This window comes from Lupinus angustifolius, chromosome LG06, assembly GCF_001865875.1.
Source record: "Lupinus angustifolius cultivar Tanjil chromosome LG06, LupAngTanjil_v1.0, whole genome shotgun sequence".
Taxonomy (NCBI): Eukaryota; Viridiplantae; Streptophyta; class Magnoliopsida; order Fabales; family Fabaceae; genus Lupinus; species Lupinus angustifolius.
Window position 1 is genome coordinate 13,218,078 of NC_032014.1, and position 27,005 is coordinate 13,245,082.

At 31.9% G+C, this 27,005-nt stretch overlaps 3 protein-coding genes across 4 annotated transcripts; all 3 read left to right on the forward strand.

The window, feature by feature from the left end:
- On the forward strand, positions 5,283–14,147 carry LOC109350477 (remorin-like). Its single transcript, XM_019591708.1, has 5 exons — positions 5,283–5,520; positions 6,380–6,436; positions 6,522–6,609; positions 13,754–13,835; positions 13,919–14,147. The coding sequence occupies exons 1-5, from the start codon at positions 5,283–5,285 to the stop codon at positions 14,120–14,122; spliced, it is 669 nt and encodes a 222-aa protein (XP_019447253.1). The 3' UTR covers positions 14,123–14,147.
- LOC109350478 lies at positions 15,909–16,709 on the forward strand. The gene has a single exon (XM_019591709.1). It carries the CDS (start codon positions 15,909–15,911, stop codon positions 16,707–16,709), a length of 801 nt encoding a protein of 266 aa, XP_019447254.1.
- On the forward strand, positions 20,687–23,157 carry LOC109349965 (LIM domain-containing protein WLIM2a-like). 2 transcript variants are annotated; one of them, XM_019591050.1, is made up of 6 exons: positions 20,687–21,047; positions 21,747–21,840; positions 21,944–21,966; positions 22,067–22,156; positions 22,653–22,944; positions 22,982–23,157. In XM_019591050.1, exons 1-5 carry the CDS (start codon positions 20,913–20,915, stop codon positions 22,926–22,928), a joined length of 618 nt encoding a protein of 205 aa, XP_019446595.1. In that variant the 5' UTR covers positions 20,687–20,912; the 3' UTR covers positions 22,929–22,944; positions 22,982–23,157. The 2 variants fall into 2 exon arrangements, with proteins under 2 accessions (XP_019446595.1, XP_019446594.1); XM_019591049.1 differs by having other exon boundaries at positions 22,653–23,157.

Here is a 27,005-nt window from a genome sequence, read left to right on the forward strand (position 1 = left end):
GACACAAGTTCATAACCACTCTACAAAACAAATAAATTTGGAGTTTTAAACCAATGAGTCAAAGTTGTCTCATATCGATATTATATTTTTCCACCAAATTCTATCTTTAGAAAGTACTCCAAGATTACACAAATGTCACTGAGATTACACACGAATGTTAGGAACAAAAAGGTGTAATCTAAGTATGCCTTGGAAGCAAGTGTCTTGAAGTGTTGAAGAAGGGTTGAAAAGATAGGTCACCTTGTAATGGGTTTTTAAGTTTTTTTTCAAAAAAAAAAAATGTGTATAATCCCGCCGGTTTAGTCAAATACCGGTCGGTTCACCAGTTTGGTCGATTTTAGACTGGTTTTGACCGATTTTGATACTTGGCCGGTTCAACATCTGTATCATATCAGTTAGGAGTCCGATTCACCGATTTTTTAGTTGAACTGGCCGGTATAATATGATTTTTACATCATTGCTTTTTATTTCAAGATTAAACGCAACGTGTAAGGGAAGAGGGGAAAGGAGAGGGTGGGGCATCTGGGTAAGTTTTAATGAATAAATCTTAGACAGATAAGTGAATCTCCACCCTTTTGGAATAACATGAATTTTTCATACCACTCATTTTTTCACAAATGAAACACAGCTAACTCATTAAAAATTATGATAACTTATTCTTTTAATGAGACTAAATTATTATTTTCATGAATTAGTTATTTCTCATTAATGTAAAGGAAGTAATACACATTAATGGGCGTAAAAGAAAAATTGTTCCTTACGGAAAACCCATTTTTCTCATATAAGGAGTCAGTGAGTCAATTTTAATTGAAACCTTCTAGTTATTATTATAATTATTTTCTCCATTTATCCATATTAAAAGTTTGATTATTTTTTATCTTTTTTGAAATTTCGTTGTTGTTCTTAAGACTATCAATTATAGATTCTACTATTATAATGTTTTTAGAAAAAAAATCAAGAACGATATATACTTTCATAGAGATATGTCACTCATGAACAATATGTACTTTAAATCAAGAACAATATGTACTAATAACACATGTATATATACATTATAGTAAGTTAATGTATAATTAAAATAAAGGTCTCATCTAAGATGTTTAAAATATGAGTCTTTTTAAAGGTTGTTAAGAAATTAGTCCCAAAAAATGTTAGATTTAAATATCTAATAACTAATAATAATTGATCACGAAAACAAAATCTATTTTACATCATCATAATTTGTATGAAACTATTTTATTCATAATTTATTGTAAAACTACTATGTAATCAAATTGTTTTAATAAACAATGGTTACTTTTTTTTTTCACATTGCAATTTATTTTGAAGTCACAATTTTCTTAAGACTCAATATAACGTAATTATTATTTTTAAATTAAGGGACTGGTTTTTCTCTCTTGTATATTGGGCTTATAAAATGTTTGGTCTGACCCTACCTTGCATCCACCTTCCATCTTTTTTCTATCACGTTGTCTTCTCTCTTTGGTATTAGTGGCAATTGAATGAATTTGGAATTGGAGTAAAAGAGAAAAACTTGTACTAAAAAGAAACTAACAAATCATATTTAGAGATACATACATTTATGTTTTGTAAGTGCTTTCATTTAGTAATGAATTTTAATTAGAATTAATTCTTTTAATGTGGTGTTGATCATCTATTGATTGTCTCTACATAGATATTGTATTATACAAGTATTTCTCGAAGTTAAATAGATGAGAATTCATCTACCATTTCATATAAATATATTAAATCTTATTTTAAATTATCTAATTGATTCAAATCCAAATTTAATCGATGAAATTCAACCCATCAATGAATCCATTTTAATGGATTTGATCAAACTCATTTGATTTTTTAATTGAAACTAAAAACGCTAATCTTCTTTTAAAATTTACTCTTTCAATAAAACGTGTTTTTATAATTTTTAAGAAACACTTTTTCAAAATAATTTTTTGAACATTTTAAAAAATCACTTTTTGCAACATTGTAAAGAAAAAAACTCACTATATCTCGTCATCTTATTGTTTCTTATTACCCCAAATCAGCCCACTCCAATTTCAATGGACAAAACACAATCCATTAAATTTTCGAAAAAGTAAAAAAAAATAATTAGGAGAATGATCCTTTCTATTATTGAAAAGAGAAGTCAATGTTTCTTATTTTGTTTTTAAAGGAAAAAATGTAATTTCATTATAATTAAAATGATAAATATATCATTAAAAATTGTATTTTTTTTTTATTATTTGTCTCTTTATTAATGAAAATAATCTTACATGATTGTTTTGCCGACCCCAAATTCTAACCGGGCAATGTGTGCATTGCTTAAAATTTTGAATGTAAGAACTCTGCATTGAAAATATTGTTTTAAGGTAGTATTAAAATATTTGTACATTTTTAATTATAATTTTATACTGCTGAGTAACATGACTCATTCTTAAAAAATATGTTTAGACATAATTAATGAATTATATAATATATCTGTTGTGGTCGAATTAAATTGGGTTTGCATATGTACATGCTCTATCCTTTGGTGAAAAAGATATTATTTTTTAATTCAAATTTATTCGAAGACTGCATCGAACATATTCCTAAAGTCATGACACAATAGTCCTTGCTCAAAAGCCAACATTATTGTCTGAATTGTTAACCCAAAAACGATGTCGCCTACAAATAAATGTTTGTTATTTTCGGCACAGGTAAATAAAAAGTCATTGTAGTAATTTTTTAATTAATTTACTCCAAGCTCTTCAATCGGGGGAAAAGACACCTCGCATTTGATAATTAAGTTCGTTAATTATTATATTCATTTCTTCCAACGCATCATTAAATTCCCTTAAAAAATCATTAACCTCCCTTCATATATCTCATTAGCTAAACTCTTGTGATTTACTCAAACAAAGTACAATCAATTCTTCCAAAGTTTTATGCCATCAATTAAGTCTTTAAAACTATAAACCAATATTAAACTGAAGAAATTAAATAGCGACTTCATTTACTAAAAGAAAAATTATAACACCGTTTTATATCTTTAAAATATTTCCCCGAGGACATAACTGATAGTATTTTTTATTATGTTTAGATATTTGAAATACTAATTTGACTTGTTACTCTTAAAAAAGGTCCTTTTGTAAAAAAAGAATCAAGCTTCAATTTTTACTAAATTACAACCTTTGAAAGATGTATTAAAAACACTCAACTTTAATGATATAACTTGGATATGTGTAGTTGATAAGGATTGCCGACTGGGCATATAAATTTTGCTCAATTATTTGTTTTACCCATCAAATCTGTATGCATATTCTTTGGGCAATGCAAACTACTCACAAATATAATTTAAGAAAAAAAAAAGAAAATTTTAAATAACTTAGTGTAATTATGTTTTGCATTTTTAAATCATATAATTGTGCAACAATTTTTTGATTTAGCCATTTGTATTCAGTTATTGATTTTTTTTGAGTTTTTAAGGACAACTAAATTACTTTTTAAATAACTATACAATCTTATATATACTATTAACTTTTTTTTTTAAATTTCATATGCATTAAACCACGTTTCCCTCTTTAAATGATGACTTGACCTCAAGGCAATAGAAAAGTTGGTTTAAAGTAGATGTTTGATAAACCTTTAGGGATTCAAAAAATAATAAATCAAAGATTGAATTATGGAAAACAAGTCATATCAAATTGATTACGTTGCAATATGTGGTTTTTAATCTCTACAAAAATTTGCAATCTAATGTAATTTGTTAAATTTCATATAAAATATTAAATTTTTTTAATTTTTTATCTTCAACTACTTTATTTAATTTAATTTATTATATGATTTTTTATTTATTATTCAACAATACTTGTAGGTATGGTAGTTTATTTTAAAACGGACAGAACATTAAATTTTATCTGTTAAGCTAATGCTAACATATTCATACCACTTAAATTTTTTCAGTCATTTGAAGCGCAAACAAAATAGACAAAACGGGTCACATGTTTTTCATCTCTAATTGGGAACATATAACTCTGAACCCAATTAGAGGACCATTTAAGGGCTTCAATAAGATTAAATTTCCTCCAATAGACTTACAACACGAGTCACGACTTTAACAAAACAAGAATGAATGTTCTTATTAAAGTCGAATTACAATAATTGACTCAGGCTAATTCAACTTAGGTTAAAAGAAGTTAAAACAACTAATTATTATATGTGATTCTGCATTATGAATTACCTTTATTATGACGACGGTACCATAGGCACTTTGTGCCGGCCTCACCATATTTCTATTTTATGGTTAAGTATTCAATTTTTAAGTATTTTATTTTAGAAAATTGAAAAATCTTTTTTATATTGTAATTTTCTTTATCTTTATCATTATGTCAAGTTTAAAGTGAGAGTTGATTAATATGATGGTGGTAGTTATCTAGGATTATACGATTTTTTAAGGGCAAAACCGAAAAATGAAAATTACTCAATGATGGTAGTTACACTATATTTTATCTTTATATATAGTATAAAAGTATAAATTAATATTACATGCCCAAATCACGCATTTCTATTAAGTGGTGTCCTTAATTTTTAAATTTAAATAATCTGATTTCTTACTATAATGTTAGGCTATCGTCAATATTAATTAATTTGCATTATATAAAATATATTTTATATATTATATCTTTATATAAAATAACTTATATATATATATATATTTATTACTGAGAAGTTGGCCTACATATATAAGACTTTAGCTAATCCTCACATATTATACAAGGACAAAGCACCTTGCTTCTAACTTGGCCCGTCTCTTACATATACCAGTGAGCTCACCCTCACCTAAAAAATCAAAGAAGACTGCATCATTGTCCTACTTGTATGTGTAGTTTAGCAATATATATATTTTCAAGCTTAATTAAGACTCACACCTTGCCTAACCCTCCTTAATTATAAGTTATATTACCTAATTCACATAAATAAAAAATCTATTAAAATTAGCCATGACTCTCAAATTTATCAAGAATTATATAAATATTTCAAAATTGCTCTTTGTTATGGAAAAAGCGAAAAGTTTATTGAAATATAGACGATGTAATAAATATCGACTATAATTATTACAATTATATATATTTGATGCGAATTATTTAATATTTGTTGTATATTATAAAATTACTTATATCTCCTGAGAACAAAACGTTCTCAAATGTAACATATAAATTAGGAGAGTATGTAGAATCATGTTATAAATATTATCTGCCATAAGAGGGAAGAATTTGCTATCAACCTCGGCTACGAAATACGTAATGGGTGAAGATGGGAACGAGAAAGCAAAATCAAAGTCAGAGTCTGTGGTTTTTGTTGCAACACCATCTTCATCTTCATTTCCAACACCACCACACCAATCTCCTCTACACGAAGGAGATGAACCAAAGAGTCCAAGAATTTCAAGTTCAAACTTTGTTGGGCAAGAAAGCACCCTAATGTCCCATCTCATCAACATTCCTATTCTTAAACACATGGGTACTTCTCCAATGGTTCAAAGTAAGAAAACTCTACTTCACAATCACAATCTCCTTTCTTTTCTATTTTTTTGGGTACAACCTTATTGATGGTAAGAATATATTACTACATTGAAATGAAAATATAATTACTTATCTCAGACTCTAGAGACTGATCCATAGTTTATAAAACGAAGGTTTCTCTTGTAAGCATACACAATCGCACGTATTTTTTTATGTTCTGTAATCATAAGTATCCTATACCCTTAGGTATTATTGCAAAAGAACATCAGTACATGACCTTTAAAACTTCTCATAGTTCGTTTATACCATGTGACATTACAACATGAATGATTATTTTGTATTTTATATTAATAATGTAATGGACTAATAATTAGTTTAAATTTGTTTACTTTGGTTGATTCGTTTCATTAGTTAGTTTTGATCGTTAGTTAAATTAGTTTTATTCCTTTTATATAAAGTTAGAAGGTTGTCATTTAGTGGATATCATTATATTCATTGAATTCATTCAATCAGTGAAATATACAATTCTTACTTTGCAATTTGGTTTATAATAGGGACCTCATCTCGTTTTAAATGTACCAAAGTTGGAAATTTATGTATAGTTAGTATGTTGATAAAACTTGTACTTGATACAGGACAGAATATAAATCAAAAGGATTCGATGATATATGAATTAATTTTGGTGCATTTATTATTTGAAATCATTGGTGATTTTTTATAGCCTGTATGCTTGATATTTGCCATTTCATTTTGTTAATTTTATATATCAGTTTTTTCCAGACCAATTTCATATTTATGCTTATATGAAGCAGCATATATTTAAACTTTAACTTAGGCTACAACATTTATTAACCCGACTGACATGTTTTTTCATACAGAGGTAGAGGATGAAAGTCCTGATGCTGAAACGGATACAAAAGTTTTAGTTGATAGAGGTCTTTTTCTTATTATTTTGTTGTGTTAATTCATATATTGAGTTAACATTTAGAGATAAATAACTTACTCATATTGTTTCATCAGGTGATGTTCATGCAAGAGTTGAAGAAGAAAAAAGATTGTCTTTAATTAAAGCTTGGGAAGACAATGAGAAAACAAAAGTAGAGAACGGGTAATATACAATCTTATTCTATTCTTCCACCTTTTCTCACTTTCTTCTCTCCCCTCTCTTTATAAGGACCCTATCAACTTAAGATTTGGACACAAAAAATTCTTTGTTGGATAAGAGTGTGTTACATTCACCTTCAGATGTCATTAGACTATCAGATAATCTTAATATCCAAATTAAAAATTTAAGCTTTGTTTTCTTAACCTCAAAACAGTTGTAGAAAATATCTAAGGTGGTGAAACATTATACTCCTTAACAAATTATATTTATGAAATTGTCAACATATATGAATTCAGTTCATAAGGAATTGACTCATAATTTATAATGTCGTGAACAAAGATGTGATGATTGATCTGATGCTAATAATTTAGAAATTTATAATTTATAATTAAGGTGGGTATCATATATTTGATACAATAATATCAGTTATTTATTTCGGGGGTTACACTATAAGTGATCTAATTACTGACACTCCATGGATTTCTAAAAGCTGATAACAGATATGAGTTTAATGGATGGATACCCATCAGGTTAACCAGATAATGAGAACCCTACAAGTTAACGCATAACGAAGGTTATGGTCCCCATATACACCAAATCACAAATAGTTTTCACCTCTCCCCATCAGAGAGAAAATAAAGGTCCCAAAAGGAATTAAAGATTTGGTTGAGGAAGACGATCATACCAAAACTCTCAAAATGTATATCAAAGAAGTAGATCAAAGAACATGGATTCATGAATTCATGTATGACTTTATATCATTGTTTTATATTATGTGTGAGAATCATGATATTCAAGAAATATCTAACAAATGGTATCAGAGCTTTAGGTTCTGAATTTTATGGTTTTCCATTAAAGATGTTTTCCCCCAAATTTTTATGAACCCTAATTTTTTTAAATTGAGGATTTTTATGCTTCTACTATTTGTTATGAAAATTGGGTATTTAGGTATAATGAGGATAATGTTTATCCGCTTCCGCTTATTTGAATTATGAGTAATTTGTATTATGAATCCTTGTAGCATGTGTTGAAGTATGTATTCAGATGTATCCATGAACATTGCATTAACCTTTATGACTCTGTTATGTAATATGTATATTATATGTGCACTAATGTCTCACTGTTGGACATTGACTTTTGTCACTTTCAATGTTGCAATTTGTTTAAGTATATGTATAAGATATATATGTGTTAAGAAGTGTTTTTATTTTATATATATACAATCTGGAATTTATGACCTTATATATATTGAGAATTAAAATATACATAGATACATATGTAATTATTTTCAGCTTGAGGTTGTTGTGATGTTTGGAATTACTAATTAAAGTTAATATATATATTTATGTATATAACGATTACAATTAATGCTTAAAATTGTATATGCATTACTATGTTAGTGTGTGAAAGTGTATATATATATATAATGTTACATATATGTTTTACGATATGCAAGATCATATTCGATTTGGAATTTCGATAGTGATTTGTATATATTTTTATGTTTTTCAATCTAGATCTATTTTGCATTTGATTAAGATTGCATCCATTTTTCCATTTTTATGTAATATATCTTTTTTGATTTGGAATTATATTGTGGGATTAGATTTGTTAATCATAAAAGATATCAAATCTAAGTTTTAATTCCAAGATTATATTTTTTTATAATTGACTCATGTTATTTTCTTTTTTGTCTTGTAATAATTTTTGAATTAATTGATGCAATATGTTGCCAAAATAACCTATATTGTGGAAATTGATTAAGATTACATAGATGAGTATGAGATTATTTATGCGAATTGTGTTCGGCCCAAAGAAAGATACAATTTGACCAAGTAATAACATACATGTGATGGTAAATGAATAACAATTATAAAGTTTTTTTCCATGTGAATAATGGTCGGTCCAAAGAAAGGCTATTGTTTGACAAAACTGATTGTTAATATTTGATCATTACATTGAGAGTACCACTTACAAATTCATTTCTCTGTCCAAAGACTAGAAACTGATGTTGTGCTTGGTATCTTGNAGAAATTGATGTTGTGCTAGATATCTTGTGTTGGGTCTATTATGTGAACATGTCTTGTTTTATATATTACTTGACTTGTTTGTTTAAATGGTTGCAACACTTATGGTTTGTTGCATTGGTTGGTGGCTAATTGCATTATTAAGTGGTTGCTATTGTTGAAACATTGTGTCTGTTTTGACAGCTTGCCCTGCCATGTTTAATCATGTTTAAAACATTAATATATTTTTTGATGGAAAATTCAAAAGGAGCATTATTGGAATTCGAAATGCAGTCATTGTGATTAGAATGATGCAATGCTATCAATAGGCTATAATGAATATACCTATTTATATGTCGATATAAATAATATATGTTTTAGATTAAGGTTATGTTGAATCAAAGTCAACTAAATGGTTTTTCTTTTGGAAAATAAAATTTGTTTGACATTTTAAGCGAGTCTATTAAATATGAAGTCGCCAAAGTGACATATTTTCTGTGAATTGTTCATAATAAGTGTCAAATGCTAGTGCATATATGTATCCATGTGGGTATTAATCGGCCAAAAGGAAGATTATTATTTGGCCGGATTACATACACACATGTGATGGTAAACATGTAATTATTATAAAGTTGCATACGTGAATGACAAATCAGTTTAAAAAATGATTTATTATTTGACATGCATTATGATTAATGTTTGACCACAAACAAGAGCATCATTAGTGATTGATATGAAATATCAAGCCAATTGTATGTTTGGATTTTATGCAAATAGTGATTGGCCCAAAGGAAGCTTATTATTTGACCCAAATTACAAACATACTTGTAGCAATAAATATGTAATCATCATATGGTTTTCCGTATGAATAGTAAGTCGGTCCAAAGAAAGGCTTATTGTTTGACATGACTGATTATCAATATTTGATTACTACATTGAGTGTATCACTTTCAAGTTAATATTTTTGTCCAAAGACTGAATATTAATGTTGTGCTAGGTAACTCGTGATGTGCCTTATCATTTGAATTTAAGTATTAAAGTTGAATGCGAGTTTAATTGCAAGAATGATTGCATTTTTTTTTGTTCTTTTATTAGTGTGCAAATATTTCTTCTCAAATTAAGAACATCTCATTGCTGAATGAGACAAACTTTAAGGTCTAGAAGGAAGCCGTAGAAATTATTCTCGACTGTATGGATTTAGATCTGACACTTCAGATGGAGAAATCCATTTCTACTTTGGAAATCTTCGATGAGGTTAAAATTGAGAAATTGGAACACTCTAACCAAATGTTTTTAATGATCATGAAACACTCTTTACTAGAAGCGTTTCGGGGCTCTATTTATGAGGGCTAGAGTGCAAGAAAGTTCCTTGAAGAAATAGAACCATGTTTTGCCAAAAATGAAAGTGAGAGACGAGTAGCCTGTTGGCTAAACTCATCTCCATGAAGTATAAAGGCAAATGGAACACAAGGGAGTACATTATGGAGATGTCTAAACTCACATCAAAACTCAAGTCACTTAAGTTCGAGCTTGGTGATGACTTACTCGTGCACTTGGTTTTGATCTCGCTTCCTGCATACTTTGGGCAATTGAAAGTAAGTTTTAACACTCAAATGGACTATGTGCAAGAGGAAGAGTGACTGCAGAGAGATAAGACTGGAAGTGCTCACTTAGCTATGACCTCTCAGAATAAGATAAGAAAGAACAATAAGGATGTTGTGAAAGGACTATTTGTGTTTTTCCTCAGAGAATGCAGAATTGTTTTGCAATACATTATGTCAGGCAAACCTAGCATGAAGGGTGTTGTTGAGCGATTAAACCGAACTTTTCAGGATATGGTGAGAAGTATGATTAGTCATTCTTCCTTTCGAGATTCTCTTTGGGGGAGAGCTTTAAAGACCACAATTTACATCCTTAATAGAGTGCCAAGTAAAGCAGTTAACAAAACCCCATATGAGCTTTGGACTAATAAAATACTAAGCTTAAAACACTTGCACATTTGAGATTGTCTAGCTGAGGCGCGACCATATTGGTCGCATGAAAGAAAACTGGACTATAGAACTGTTAGCTATTATTTTGTTGGCTATGCTGAACGCTCTTGGGGCTACAAATTTTATAATCCCACTTCAATAATCTTTTCTGAGACGGGAAATGCAAGATTTCTTGAGGAAGTTGATTTTGGGAAGGAAGAAAACATAAGGAATGTTGTCTTTGAGGAAGAACCTGTCATTGATAGTGAACAAGTTTTTGTGCCTATTATCATTCAAGGAATAAATTCGATAATAGAAGATATCTATGCATGATAATGACATTTGGGATCTTGTCGAATTACCTGAAGGTGAGAAACCTATTAGTTGCAAATGGATATTTAAAACCAAGAGGGATTCGAAGGGTAATATTGTCATATATAAAGCTCGTCTAGTAGCTAAAGGCTTCACTTAGAAAGAAGACATTGGTTATGAAGAAACCTTCTCTCTAGTATCTTCGAAGGATTCTTTTAGAATAATATTGGCACTAGTGGCTCATTTTGATTTAGAGCTACATCAGATGGATGTTAAGACTACGTTTCTTAATGGTGACATTAAGGAAACGATCTATATGGTGCAACCATAAAACTTTGTGTCAGTTAGCTCAAAGTCTATGGTATGCAAATAAAAGAAATCCATATATGGGCTTAAACAAACTTCTCGTCAATGGAATAAAAAATTTCACCAAGTTATTACCTCGTATGGTTTTGAGGCAATAAAGTTGAAGATTGTGTATATCATAAGTTTAGTGGGAGTAAATTTATCTTCCTTGTATTATATGTCGATGATATACTGCTTGCTAGCAGTGATGTGAGACTATTGCATGAGACCAAGAGATTGCTAACGAAGAATTTTGAAATGAAAGATCTTGGGGAAGCTTCTTTTGTATTAGGTATTCAGATACTGAGAGATCGCTCTCAAGGTATCCTAAGGTTATCACAAGAAAGCTATATAGATAAAGTCCTAGATAGATTTGACATAAAATACGGTAAACTAGGGGATACCCCTATAGCTAAGGGAGACAAGTTTAGTCTCGAACAGTGCCCCAACAATGACCTTGAAAGATACAAGACGCAAAAGATTCCTTATACATCTGTAGTATGATGTCTAATGTATGCTCAAGTTTGCACACGTACCGACATAACATTTGTTGTGGGAGTTTTGGGCATATATTTGAGTAATCCTGGAATGCATCATTGGAAGGCAGTCAAACGTGTTATGCGTTACTTGAAGAGAACAAAGGAGTACATGCTCACTTATCGGAGGTCTGAGAATTTAGAGATCATTGAGCCAATTGGATACTCTGACTCCTATTTTTCTGGATGTCTAGACAGTAGACAATCCACCTCTGGATATGTTTTGGTATTGGCTGGAGGTGCTATATCTTGGAAGTATGCAAAACAGACACTCATAGCCCCTTCAACCATGGCTGCAGAGTTCATGACTTGTTTTTGAAACATTAGACCATGACATATGGTTGCAGAATTTTGTCACTAACTTACATGTGGTCGATTGCATTGAAAGACCACTAAGAATTTATTGTGATAATAAGTATGCGATTCTTTACTCCAACAATAAAGGAGTTCTACTAAGTCAAAATTTATTAACATCAAGTTTTTGGTTATTAAAGAAAGTGTTCAGAAAGACAAATTTTCATAGAAGATATAAGGACAAATTTTATGCTCGCTGATCCACTAACTAAGGGTTTGGTACCTAAAGTCTTTCATGAGCATATTGCTCATATGAATATTACTCCTTAGGATACCTTTGTTCATGGGAGTCTATATGTTTTATGATTTACTTTAGACGTCATATATAGTTTTATGCATAATAAAGTTGATGGTTTAGTATTCTATTTTGAACTTGTACATTGTAACTATTGTGTTGCAATTAAAGACTTTGGATGGATTTCACTAAAGATTAAAGAAAGACCAGTTGGAAATAGACATGTTTGAGATCACATTGCATGAAATTTCCATGTCACTCATCCATATTTGATCTATGTCATTGAGTATATTAATATGGTGATCATCATGGTCGAGTCATGCTTGCATGTGATGAAAGTCGCGGTGGTTCCATAGTTAATATATGAGATGTATTAAGGAGAAGTCTTAATGTAAATAGCATAGGGATGCGCGCCTAAAGAACTTGTGATATAATTGTATTAGGAAGATATGAAGCCCAAATGAGAGATTGTTAGAAATTTATAATTCTAATTAAGGTGGACATCATATATTTGATACAATGATATCAACTATTTATTTCGGGGGTTATATTATAAGTGATCTAATTACTGACACCCTATAGATTTCTAAAAGCTGATAACAGATATGAACTTAATGGGTGGATACCCATCAGGTTAACCTATAGGAGATAATGAGAACCCTATAAGTTAACGCATAAGGAAGGTTATGGTCCCCATATACACCAAATCACAAATAGTTTTTACCTCTCCCCATAAGAGAGAAAACGACGGTCCCAAAAGGAATTAAGGATTTGGTTGAGGAAGACCATCATACCAAAACTCTCTCAAAAAATATATCAAATGAGTAGATTAGAGAACATGGATTCAGAGATTCATGTATGACTTTATATCCTTATTTTATATTATGTGTGAGAATAATGATATTCAAGATCCTAGGATTGATATTTCACCAACCATCAGGAAATATCCAACAAATGAGCCATAGGCGAATCACGTAAATTTTTATTATTAAAAATTTAATTATTATTATTTTGAAACAAAATGAAAGTCATTTTTTTTCAATTTTAAATGAAGAGATCAAAATTATATAATAAATAAGAAATACAGGGATATAATATTTTGAAATCTATATTATCATTCTATACTTATTTATAAAAATACATATAATTCTTTTAATTTAGTAAGATGTCTTCCATTCTGAAAAACCAACTCTTAAATATATTCTAAGAGGTTGGTGGTTACTTGTTTTTTGTGTTTTTCCTACAAACGAGAGATGTTCACAAGTTATCTTATTTTTTTTAAAATATATATTTTTGCTTTCCACACACACAGAGCATATAATAATAATAATAATCCACACTGCTTCACATGCAATTATTTAACTATTGATGAATGTCAAATTGAACCAGAGCATATAAGAGGCAATCTTCCATTGGATTTTGGGAGGATAGCAAGAAAGCATCTGTAGAGGCTAATCTCAAGAAATTTGAGGTCATATTTGTTTAATTAATAATGCATCTCTTATTCACATTTATAGGACCCTACTTCTTATATAAAAATCTATGTATTAACAGGAAAAGTTAGAAAGAAAGAAAGCCGAGTATGTTGAGAAAATGAAAAATAAAATTGCTCAAATCCATCTAATAGCAGAAGAAAGAAAGGCAACTATTAAAGCCAAAAGAGAGGAAGAATTATTAAAAGTAGAGGAAACAGCTGCAAAGTTTCGTAGCAGTGGTGGGTATTCTCCAAGAAAACTTTTTCCATGCTTTGGAGGTTGAGGTTTTTCGACCTGATGCTAAAAAACTAAACTCTCATTTGCTTGGTTTATTTTATTTTTATTATTATTTAGGTGATGTTATTACACATCTATTTGCTCTTAAATGGTGTTTATGTCGGAGGTATATCTGTTATTCTATAATCAATATCATTCTATAATCAATATCATTCTATGTGTCATAATGTTATAAGCTATGAATGATCAGAAATATTCAAATATTTAAAAATTAAATTTTAATTTAAACATGTTTTTTACAACTAATCATAAGATCATGACACAAGAAGTGATATTAATTGTGGGACAATAAATATGCATACGTTTCTTTCTGTGTGATTTGTTGATACAATATATTATTTTCAAGACAATGTTTCATTTAAGATTAAAATTTAATAACATTGGTACTCTATAAATGCCTACATAAGAGGGAGTTCAAATCTTCTTCATGGGACTCGCATGTAACACAAATAATTTTTAAGGGTTCAAATTTATAAAAAAAAAATTATTTAAATAATTTAAAATTCATAAATTCCTCATCTACTTATATTTTAGTAATGGAGGATGAGAAAATCTCAATTCCATCCTAGGAACGGATGATATTATCACAATTTATGATGTAATTGAAAGTATAAGGGTTTGACAAGCGTCAAACTTATACAATAAGCACAAGCTTTCACACACAAATCTAACAAGTTATGGAATCAAGTAGATAGAGAAACTTTTAAATTTTTATTAAGGATAAGATAATGAAAACGAAATCATCCAAAAACATTTAAATAGTAAACAAAAAGCCTAATCCAAAATTATTTAAAACTAAGATAATACAAAAATTGCGAAAAATACTAAAATGTCCTTTTCAGGCCTGAAATGGGTCTGAATGGCCTAAAAAGTCTATACCTCACATCAAAGCAGTGATTTGTGTTTTTGGCTCGATTCCCTATCTAAAAAGGTTTAATAATGTCTATTCTAACATCGGATGCCAAACTTGTGCAAATCCTGCCGATCCTTTTCCACGAGCGACTCCGTCTTCGATATGCGCAACCAACCTTCCTACATCAACTTAATTAATAAATCTACATCATAATTTAATTCAAATTAATATATTTAACCATTAAAGGTTAAAGTGTTAAACTATACTTCTCACTCAAAATTTGAAGTTATTGCTATATAACAAAGTATAGAAGGTAAGTGAGAGACTCAAATAAGTGCACAAAATGCTAAAAAGATAATTCCAATTATGATGTTCAACTGACGAGACTCCTTAATATTATCTATTCACATTATGTTTAAATTCAGAACATGGTTAGATACCTAACTTCGCGTGTAGTAAAATATTTACAATAAACAAAATTTTTATAATAAGCAATAAAATAATTTTAGTGTAATTGTATATTTGATCTTCCATTTTTATGATTGTCCAGTTTATCCCTTCCATTTATTTTTCAGATGACTTTTAGTCATCAAACTTTTTAAATTGTGTATTACTATTCCCTCATAAAAACTTACTTGAAAGTTGAAAATGATTATTCTAATTGTTAGAAAAAGTAATTCAAAATTCTGTTTTGTTAGTTGGTAGTTAGGTAGTTAGCTTACTATAAATAGGCTTTCTACTTTTGGATGTATTTCATGAATCATAGCAATACAAGAAGCAATTCATTGAATCTCCTCTTTCTTTTCATTCATCATCTTTCTGCATTCTTCTTCTTTTCTTTCTTTGTTCTAACAAATTGGTATCAAGAGCTTGAGTTCAAGAACACCTTCATCAATCTCAGAAAAACAGAACAAGAACAATGGGACCGAGTGGATCAAATTTTCCAGCAAACCTCCCAATTCTTGATGGCAAGAATTGGAACCGGTGGAAGGTACAAATGAAGGCAATCATGGGGTACCAAGAGGTGGATGAGATTGTAGAACAAGGATATTCTACCATTGATGAAGGAGCACCGGAAGAGCAAAGAAGAATACACAAGGAGAATAAAAGGAAGGATTGCAAGGCCATGTTTCTGTTGCACCAATGCGTGGATGAAGCTCATTTTGAAAAGATTTCTGGTGCATCTAACTCAAAGGAAGCATGGATGATACTTGAAGCTTGCAACCAGGGAGCTGAGCAACTAAAGAAAGTGAGGCTGCAAACTCTAAGGAGACAATACGAATTGATGCAAATGGAAGGAAATGAGAAGGTGGGACAGTTCTTCAACAGAATTGTCTCACACATCAATGCCATGAAGGCCTGTGGGGAAAAACTCACTGATCAATCAGTGGTTGAAAAGATCCTACGCACACTCACCCCTAACTTTGACCACATTGTAGTGGCAATAGAGGAATCCAAGAACTTAGAAATATTGAAGATAGAAGATCTTCAAGGATCACTAGAGGCACATGAGCAGAGAATACTTGAAAGATCAAATGAAAGATCAGTTAATCAAGCCCTGCAAGCACAAGTCAGAGGCAGAAGAGGCTTTGGAAGTAGGAATGGATACAGAGGTAGGGGCAGAGGGAATTCTAGAAGCACAATTCACAAAAGCTCTCATAACAAAGAGCAAGAAAGACCTGAATATGATAAACCAGAATACTCAGCAAGAAGAGGATGACTGAGTCATTGGAGAGGAGGAAGAAAGACACTTGATAGAAAGAAGATAAGGTGTTTCAACTGTGGCAAAATTGGGCATTTCTCAAATGAATGCAAGGCATCATCAACACTAGATGATGAGAAGTGCAAACAATTCAGTGAGGCACACATGGCCAAGGAAGAAACGGAAGTAGAAAATGGGGCAATTACTGGAGAAAGGATTCTCAATGGAGTTACTCAATGGTGCATTGGAAATCTATGACCAGAAAAGGAGGGTAGTCATGAGAGCAACTATGGCTACCAACAGAACTTTTCAGGTAAGCTTGGCAAGTGTAGAGTCTCAATGTCTATCTGCTATGACTGGTGAAGATTCTTGGCTATGGCATCTAAGATTTGGCCACCTAAACTTTAGAGATTTGAGATCATTTAGTGCCAAAAACATGGTACTAGGCCTACCCGAAATACAGGTTCCAAAGAAAGTATGTGAAAGTTGCCTTATCAGCAAGCAATCAAGGAACTCATTTAGCAACTACACTGCTCCTAGAGCCAAGGATCTATTACAGGTCATTTATTCAGATGTGTGTGGACCTATAGATACACCAACACTAGGAGGCAACAAATATTTTGTTATCTTCATAGATGAGTTGAGTAGAAAAGTATGAATTTACCTCATCAAGCACAAAAGTGAGGTTCTATCCATACTCAAGGAGTTCAAGAAGCTAGCAGAAAAACAGTCAGGTAAGAATATCAAAATACTCAGAACAGATGGGGGTGGTGAGTACACATCAAAAGACTTCTCAGATTTCTACAAGGACCAAGGCATTGTGCATGAGGTAACTGCCCCTTACACACCTCAACACAATAGCATGGCTGAAAGAAGAAACAGAACAATCCTCAACATGGTTAGGAGTATGTTGAAGACAAAGAACTTGCCACAAAGCTTTTGGGGTGAGGCTGCCACAACAGCTGTGTTAGTCCTCAACAGATGTCCAACCAAGAAGTTAGACTCAATGGTACCTGAAGAAGCTTGGTCTGGAACAAAGCCTTCAATAAAACATCTGAGAGTGTTTGGCTCACTGTGCTACACTCACATTCCAGATCAAAGGAGAAAGAAGTTTGATGACAAGAGTGTACCAATGATCCTAATTGGCTACAATTCCACTGGATCATACAAGTTGTATAATCCTGCAAACAATCAAGTCATTTTTAGTAGAGATATGCACATTGAAGAGAGTGAGTCTTGGAATTGGTCTCAAGACAGAATCAACAGAATAGCAAGCCTGCAACTAGATTGGGAAGTAGAAGACCTGACAAGAGAAGAAGAAGTAATAGGCATAGAACCAGAAACACACCAAACAGCTAATGAGAGACCACAAAGACACAGAACCTTTCCTAACAGATTAAGAGATTTCCAGCTCTACTCAGATGATACAATTAATTCAGAAGGAGATCTTGTGCAACACTTAGCTCTACTGGCTGATGTTGAACCAGTAAAGTTTGGAGAAGCCATGTCAGATAATACTTGGAGAGAAGCAATGTTGGAAGAGATCAAGTCTATAGAAAAGAATGACACATGGGAATTGGTGACCTTGCCTACTAAGAAGGTACCAATAGCAGTTAAATGGGTCTACAAAGTGAAGTTAAAACTAGATGGCACCATAGCAAAGCACAAAGCAAGACTAGTTGCAAAGGGCTTCATGCAAAAGGAAGGAATTGACTACTCTGAGGTGTTTGCTCCAGTTGCTAGGTTGGAAACAGTGAGACTCATTGTGGCACTAGCTAGCTGGAAGAAGTGGAGCTTATGGCAATTAGATGTAAAGTCAGCTTTCCTAAATGGTCCATTAGAAGAAGTTGTATATGTGAACCAACCTCCTGGATTCATCAGCAAGGGGAATGAGGACAAAGTGTTAAGACTAAAGAAGGCACTTTATGGTTTGAAACAAGCACCTAGAGCTTGGAACAAGAAGATTGACAAGTTCCTCTCTGACTCAGGATTCCAGAAATGTTCAGTAGAGTATGGCTTGTATGTCAAGACTCTGGATCAAGAAGGAGGAGCCCTGTTCATATGCTTATATATAGATGACCTTCTAATAACAGGAAGCTGTTCAAAAGGGATAGAAATCCTAAAATGCAGCCTAAAAGGGGAATTTGAGATGTCTGATTTAGGCCAACTCTTATTCTTTCTTGGTTCTTGGACTTGAGTTTCAATACACTAACAAAGGCTTAGTTATGCATTAGAGGAAGTATCTGCTTGAGATTCTAACCAAGTTTAACATGCTTAACTGCAACACATCAGAAACACCAGCAGAAATAAATTTGAAGCTGGATAAATGTGAAGATGAAGTCACTGTTGATGCAACTCTGTCAGGCAACTTGTGGGAAGCTTGAGATATCTCTGTCACTCTAGACCAGAGATATCCTTCAGTGTAGGAGTTGTAAGCAGGTTGATGAGTGATCCAAGGCACTCTCACATGTTAGCAGCTAAAAGGATGCTAAGGTATCTAAAGGGAACACTTGATTCTGGTATAATTTTCCCTCATCAAGATGAGAAGATTAGTTCACATCTCATGGGCTATTCTGATTCAGATTGGTGTGGTGATATATTAGATAGAAAGAGCACTATGGGGTATGTCTTTATGTTTGCTGGTGCACCTATCTCCTGGTGTTCTCAAAAGCAAAGGGTGGTTGCTCTCTCAACTTGTGAAGCTGAGTACATAGCAGCTTGCCACACTGCTTGTCAAGCTCTCTGGATCTGCTCTCTGCTACAAGAACTAGGCTTAGAAAGTAAGGATGCAATGGAATTGTTTGTTGATAGCAAGTCTGCCATTGATTTGGCAAAGAATCCTGTGTCTCATGGTAGGAGCAAACATATTGAAACCAAGTATCACTTTCTAAGGCATCAAGTGGCAGAAGGAAGGATTTCACTGATTCATTGCAACACTGAAAATCAGCTGGCAGATATCATGACAAAGCCTTTAAAGAAGAACAGGTTTAAGGAATTAAAGAGGAAGATTGGGATACATTTGTTGAAGGCTTGAACATTGTTTGTAGTTTCTTGCTGCAGAAGCAAGTTAATTGTCTTAAGTTTTTCTTGTTATTGTTGTTGCAGAATTTCGAATTATAGGGGGGTGTTAGAAAAAGTAATTCAAAATTCTGTTTTGTTAGTTGGTAGTTAGGTAGTTAGCTTACTATAAATAGGCTTTCTACTTTTGGATGTATTTCATGAATCATAGCAATACAAGAAGCAATTCATTGAATCTCCTCTTTCTTTTCATTCATCATCTTTCTGCATTCTTCTTCTTTTCTTTCTTTGTTCTAACACTAATATATGTCTAAGTGTGGGGATAAGTTTGAATTGGAATTTATTAAACACTTATTTATTGGTACACATAAATTTTATAAATAAATTAGTTCCTAATGCAAACTTATTTGAATGTTTCATAGGACATTAGAAAACAACTTTTGAAAATAGCTTTTTTGTTCTAGAGGTATCCTTGAATGATAATTAATCTCTATAGAATTACTGTCTCTTTAACAAATGTCATTTTTATGGATCAAATCTTAGTCTTTGGCATGTAGGATAATGTTAGGGTTTAACTTTACTCAATCACTAAATCAATCCATTACTGGTATCAGGAAAAAATATAATGTGTAAATTACTAACCAATATACTATATTTAATAAAATATTCAACAATTAATCAGAATATTTTCAACTTTCTTACATTTTTAGAATAGAATTCTTTAAAAATTCACGTGTGAGTCTATAAAACCTTCAAATCAAGTCACCAACCGGTGGATATAGAAGCATGAGGTCAAATTCTATGAAGGACTTGGTCAAACAATGTCGTGTAATCTCATGTCATGCACTTCCATTTTTGGTTAGAAGCCTATAATTAGAGAAAGATAACTGTTATCGTGCATAATCCATAAGCCAAATATACCTTAATTATATGCTTGCATTACTTGTCTCCACCCATTTTATCCTTTTCGTTTTTCTGAACCTCTAATTTCACACAAGACAACTACTACAAGAGATGGTGGAGAATGATGATATATAGAATCATTCTAAGTTCTTTTATGTGGTGAGGTATATATAAATTCATATTTAACCCATCAACTTTTGAGTGCTAGCTTTTTCAATTGCAACAACAGAACTAAATATTCTGTTGTTATTTTCATTTTGACTAGCTCGTACGTGCAAAGAAAAATTCAAAGGAAAAAAAATGGCCTTTAGTGGAACCCAACAAAAATGCAAGGCTTGTGATAAAGTTGTTCACTTTGTGGAGTCAGTTTCTGCTGATGGTATTTCTTATCACAAGAATTGTTTCAGATGTAGCCATTGCAATGGACTCCTAGCAGTATGTTGCTTCATGTTTTGCATGTTTTTTTGGCAATGGATAAGAGATTTTTGCACATTAAGAATTTCATGTCATTGTTATATAGTTATGGATATCTATATAAAATTAATAACATTCATCAATTGGTTAATAGAATAATAACATGCTTTCAAAAAGTTTCTGATCAAATTGAAACTTATTGATCAATAGAAACACGTTTTTAAGCACTATTTAACACATATATGGTGTAACAATGGTGCTTTGGTGTGCAGAAAATGATTTTTTGTTATTCCCTTGTTTATCTTGGGTTCAAATTTGAAAACATTTTTCCATCTTTACAACTTGAATGTCATGGGTTCAAATCTAAAAGCATCTTTTTGTTTGTAGAGCAAAATTATATATATTTACCCCCAAAAACTTTATTTCATAACAGCCCCATTACTAGCCACTTTTTTATCATAATATTATTTCTTTCAAATGGTTATAAAGTATATATAAAAATGTGAAAATATAATTCCTCAATTGTTTATCAGGTTGCTTTCCTTGCTGGTGCAAGAGCATATAAGCTATTCTCGATTTATAGCCTTAATTATTGGCCATATAAGTTAGCTAGCTGCTTTAGATTTAGCTGAACCATGCATCAAAAAAGAAAGAATCTAAAATAAATCATGTAATCTGAAACCAATAGTTTTTTCTCATCTTATGGCATTTCCACTACAGATGAGCAACTATTCATCCTTGGATGGAACTTTGTACTGCAAGCCTCACTTTGAACAGGTTTACAAGGAAACTGGCATCAAGAAACCCCAGTCATGTAAGACCCCCTTGCTTCATCAATTAATACAACATTATAATGGCATTTTTTGTGTACTAGTTTTTTATTCTAATCATAATATTTTTTCATAATTTTCAATCAGCTGCAAAGCCTCCAAAGGAGCTGGTATGTACCCTTTACTTTTACTAATAATATTTTTTCTGAAATTTCAGTTTATATATGTCTTCAACTTGTGTCAACTTACATACTTTTCCATTGTTTATAGAATAAGACAGCTAGCAAACTCTCAGCCTTCTTCTCTGGTACTCAAGAGAAATGTTCAACTTGCAAGAAAACTGTATATCCATTGGAAAAGGTTTGGCAAATTACATTGCTTGTTATTTGGTTGTGAATAAAGTTTTAAATTGTTGTTGCATTCGCCTTCATGGTTATATCACAGCTATCACAATTTTGAGAAATAAACATTGTGAATGCGGTTGCAAAGACTATAAAAACAGAATTGTCTGGTCGGAATTGGCAGTGATCTAATTCGCGGACCACATCATCTAACGTAACTATAATATTGTGGTTGTGGTAACCATCACAACCACATTATATCGCAATTACGGTGTAACTCCGAATCACAATGATATGATATAATTTATAATATAATTCATACCACAATGGCTAGAAGCCTCATCACAATGGCCATATTAACCATAATCTCAATAACAATAACCGTTATTGCAATCGGAACAACAATTAAATACCCTAGCATTGCTATCATAATTTAAAACATTCACTTGGGGTTATGCTTGATGAGGGACCTTTTTATTTGGTTATATAAACTTGGTGAATTGTGTTTATGATAGTTGACTGTGGAAGGTGAGTTCTACCACAAATCATGCTTTAGGTGTACACATGGAGGATGCTTCCTAACTCCTTCAACCTATGCTGCACTTGATGGATTCCTTTATTGCAAGCCTCACTTCTCTCAGCTTTTCAAGGAGAAGGGAAGCTATAGTTATCTCTCCAAGACAGCTTCAATGAAGAAAACTGAACAGCAACAAGCAGAGACAGCATCAGATTCAGAACCAAAGGAAACAACAAATGATGAACCAGAGGCTGTGGTCACACAAGAGCAGTAATTGTTGGAATAATGTTGCAAAAGAACTTAAGTTGTGGCTTTGTGTCAATTCTTTCTTGAGGACAATTGGCTTTAACAGTGTTATTATGTGTTTTATTTGATCCAAACATTGACCCTATAAGGAAAAATGGTAGATAATTGTTATATTCTTTTTGGGCATCTTGATTTCCTTTTGAAGCATAAGTGGATGTATGCCCTAAATCATTTCAAATGTACTTCATTTTTTATTATGATTTCTGTGTACCAAACAAATTCTCGTTTTGCTTCAACATAAATATTTATTTGTATTTGGGAAAGCTAAATTGCCCTAATGATTGACAATATTGGAAGTTTTTAAAGTTATAATATAATTCGATCCCACAATAATAACTACTTCCTTCCCCTTCCTATATTGCACACATTAGTCATTTCTAAGCATATCTATTGTGTGAAATGTCTTATTTGTGATTAATTGAAAAAATATATTTAAGTTAAAAATTTAATAATTAATTATTTTCTATTTAATCACAAGTGACAATATATGGAAAAACACATTTTATGAGACATCATATTTACTCTGATACTAGTTACGAGATTTGAACCATTTATTAGAATTGAAATCCCTAACTTATTAAACTGTGATTTGAAACTCCTTCCTTGTACAAGGAGACATTCTTTTGTGGGCTTGATTGATTTGACCGGGAGGAGATCCACTCATCAAAGAGTCTTCACATCTTTGTCATTAATTCTAGGCAAATCTAACAATTTGAATTAATAAGTGTATCTAAATCATTAGATTTCCCTACAATTGATGGATAAGATGTGGAGTAAGTTTTTTAAATTTACTCTTGGAGTAAGTGAATCCACTCTTATTATTAGTTTTTCTATTTTTGCTTCATTGTCATTAGTGCATAATAAGATTTGGGACATGTTTTGAGATAACATATACTTATTCACTTATAATTGTAGTAAGGAGATAGAGATTCAAGCCCAATATTTGTTAAGTGCCATGTTGTGAAGGAAATCTATATAATTTTGGGCACTTATGGTGTAGTTATGATGAAATTTATGCACAACTCTAAAGAATCTAGTGTGATCAATCTTGTTTAAGGACCTTACATATTTTTGTGTCAATTGTAGGAGAATGAAGATAAAAAAAAGATGGAAATTGAAGGAATCTGCGTAAAAGGAGCTTTGGATCTCTAGCCCAAGCCACAGGCTCGCCCAAGCATCAAGTTGTCCTCTCGCCCAAGCGAGAGGCTGTCGCTCAAGAGACAATTCCAACTTTTGAGAGCAAAAATCCATGCGTGTCTCTCGCCTAAGTGAGAGCACCTCGCTCAAGCGAGACACACAATTATCATGCTCACTCAAGCGAGAATCTGTAGCTTGAGCGAGAGATTAAAACGTTGAATCATATATAGGCGGTTACAGGACAGAGCATGAGGGTTCTAATCAGTTTCAAGGCACTTTCTTCATAATTTATAGGGAGAGAAACACGAGAGGATAAGGAGAGAAGTCATGGGAATGACTTTAGATCTGGATTATCTTTTATTTTACATCATTCTAGTGTTTATTCTATTATCTTTTATTTTACATCATTCTAGAGGATAATCTTCTAATTCTTGTATTCAATTCGAAAATATATTTTGTTGTTTGATATTGGAAAGTTTATTCTATGCTTAATACTTGATTCTTCTTAATTTCTAGTTTCTTGATCTTGGATCTAAGTTTAACTGAGAAGTTAAACCTAGAATAGAGTCTGGATGATCTTTCTTGATTCATCATTGATCTAGAAATGGACAATGATGTATGAATTGCTTTTACATTGGGTTTAATACTAGATAATTGATTAAATATCCAAGGAATTGGTGTTTGATGAATTATTTAAGGATTTCGTAATCAAGGAATTGATACAGATGAATTATCTAAGGATTATATAGAATTGAATCTAAATATTACAAAGAGGAGGAATGATGAAAGTCAATCTCAACCATTTTTATTCATAGTTTAACTTTTATATTTTTACATTTTTATTTCAAAACCAAACAAATATCAAAACCTCAAATCTTGTAAATATATACTTAATCTACTTCTTTGAGAATTAGTATAAATCCACTCATTTTAAATTAATCGTTTTTTGATAACCTAAACCAATGAACAATATTATTCCTCAACTTTGTATATATTTACTCAATTTACTGTTATGGATATGAATTGCTCTCTGAGGATGATATCCCAGTATTTACCAGTTTTGTTACTAGAACGGTATGGTTCACTTGCCGTACTAAAAATATCAACAAGTTTCTGGCCCCATTGCCGGGGAGCAATGTGTGATTTATATTAGTTTCTGAATTTAGTTCGTTGAGTAGTGTAATTACTTTTTATTTTTGTAAGTAATTTTAGTTCTTATTAATCTTTGTGCTAACTCTTGTTATAGTCTTCTCATTTATGCTTTTGAGAGAAAAGACTACTGAAGATCAATTGCAGTTTAATCCTAAGATTGAGCGGTCAACCAAGAGCAACATGAAGAAAGCAAAAGATAAGAAGAAGCAGGATACTCAAGAGACATAATCTAGTTCTCAACAAACAATAACCCCAAAGCCTCAATCTGAAATGATGGAAAATGCAAATGTTGTCACTGGAAACAATGAGATACCTAATCCTCCAAGAAGGACATAAGTGATTATGCTATGTATCAAGGTCCAAGACACTATTCGAGTATTGTCATTCCATATACTGAAAGGATAGTGAAAATCAAGCCAACCTTTCTAAATCTAGTCAGTGCACATCAATTCTCTGGAAAGGATTATGAAGATCCATATGTACATTTGGACAACTTCTATCAATTAGTGGCAACTATGATCTATAATGACAATGAAATGGAAGCTGCCTACATGATGTTATTTCCATTTTCTCTAATTGGTGAAGCTAGATAGTGGTTAAAATCTCATCCAACCCAAAGCTTAACCAATTGGAATGATTTGGAGTCCAAGTTTTTGACAAGGTTCTTCCCACCAGATCGATATGTGCATGTAAAGTTTGAGATATCAACTTTCAGGCAAGGTGCAGATGAAGCATTTTATGAAGCGTGTGAGTGTTTTAAGACGTTGTTGAGAAAATGCCCTAACCATGGTTTTGAATATGTGGAGCAACTTAACATATTCCGCAAAAGATTGAAGCTTGAACAAGCCACAAGGATCATAATGGCCCTGTCCTCAACAAATAGGCAAGTACAACACAATCAGAGGTTAGTAAGAAAAAGAGGAATGCTTGATTTGAATACATTAGATGCTATCTTAACACAAAACAAGATTTTGACTTAGCAAATTGAAGCACTTACAAAGAAAATGTCTAAGTTGCCACAACAACTGAATGTTGCACAATCCTCTCTAAGTCAACAACAAGTGTTTCCGTGTGATTTATGCGGAGGTGATCATTTAACTGGTCACAGTTCTATGCCAAGTGCTAATCAGGCGGAAGAAGTGCAGTATGTCAACAACCAACCCTGACAAGGAAATTTCTCCAACAACCCTTCGTACAATAATCAATTTTTGCAGGGTTGGAAGGGTAATCAGAATCAGAATTATGGTTGGAGACTAGAAGCAGAGCCATCAAACAAACAACCACCATTTCAACAATCATTCCAACAGGGTCAACATCCACCAATGTATGAGAGACAAAACAAACTGGAGGATACTTAGGAAAAATTCATGCAAGTGTCAATCACAAACCAGAAAAATACTGAAGCATTTATCAGGAATATGGAAACACATGTGGGTCAGTTGGCAACACAGATGGCAGAACATCATTCAGATCACCAACAATTTTCAGCCAACACTCAGACTAATCCCAAGGAGCATTGCAATGCTATTACTACCAGGAGTGGGAAGGTAATTGGTAAGGATGTTGGTGAGAATTTGGCGGTGGAGGAAGAGGTTCTGAAAGAAAAAGAGATTTAGGGAGAAAAAAGTGAGTCTAGAGAGACACAAGATGATGAGAATGTAAATAATGAGGAAGTGAATAAACAAAAAGAAGGAGAAAAAAGTGAGCAGAGTGAAAAGAAGAAGAGTGATATGCTGATGAGCAATATATTACACAC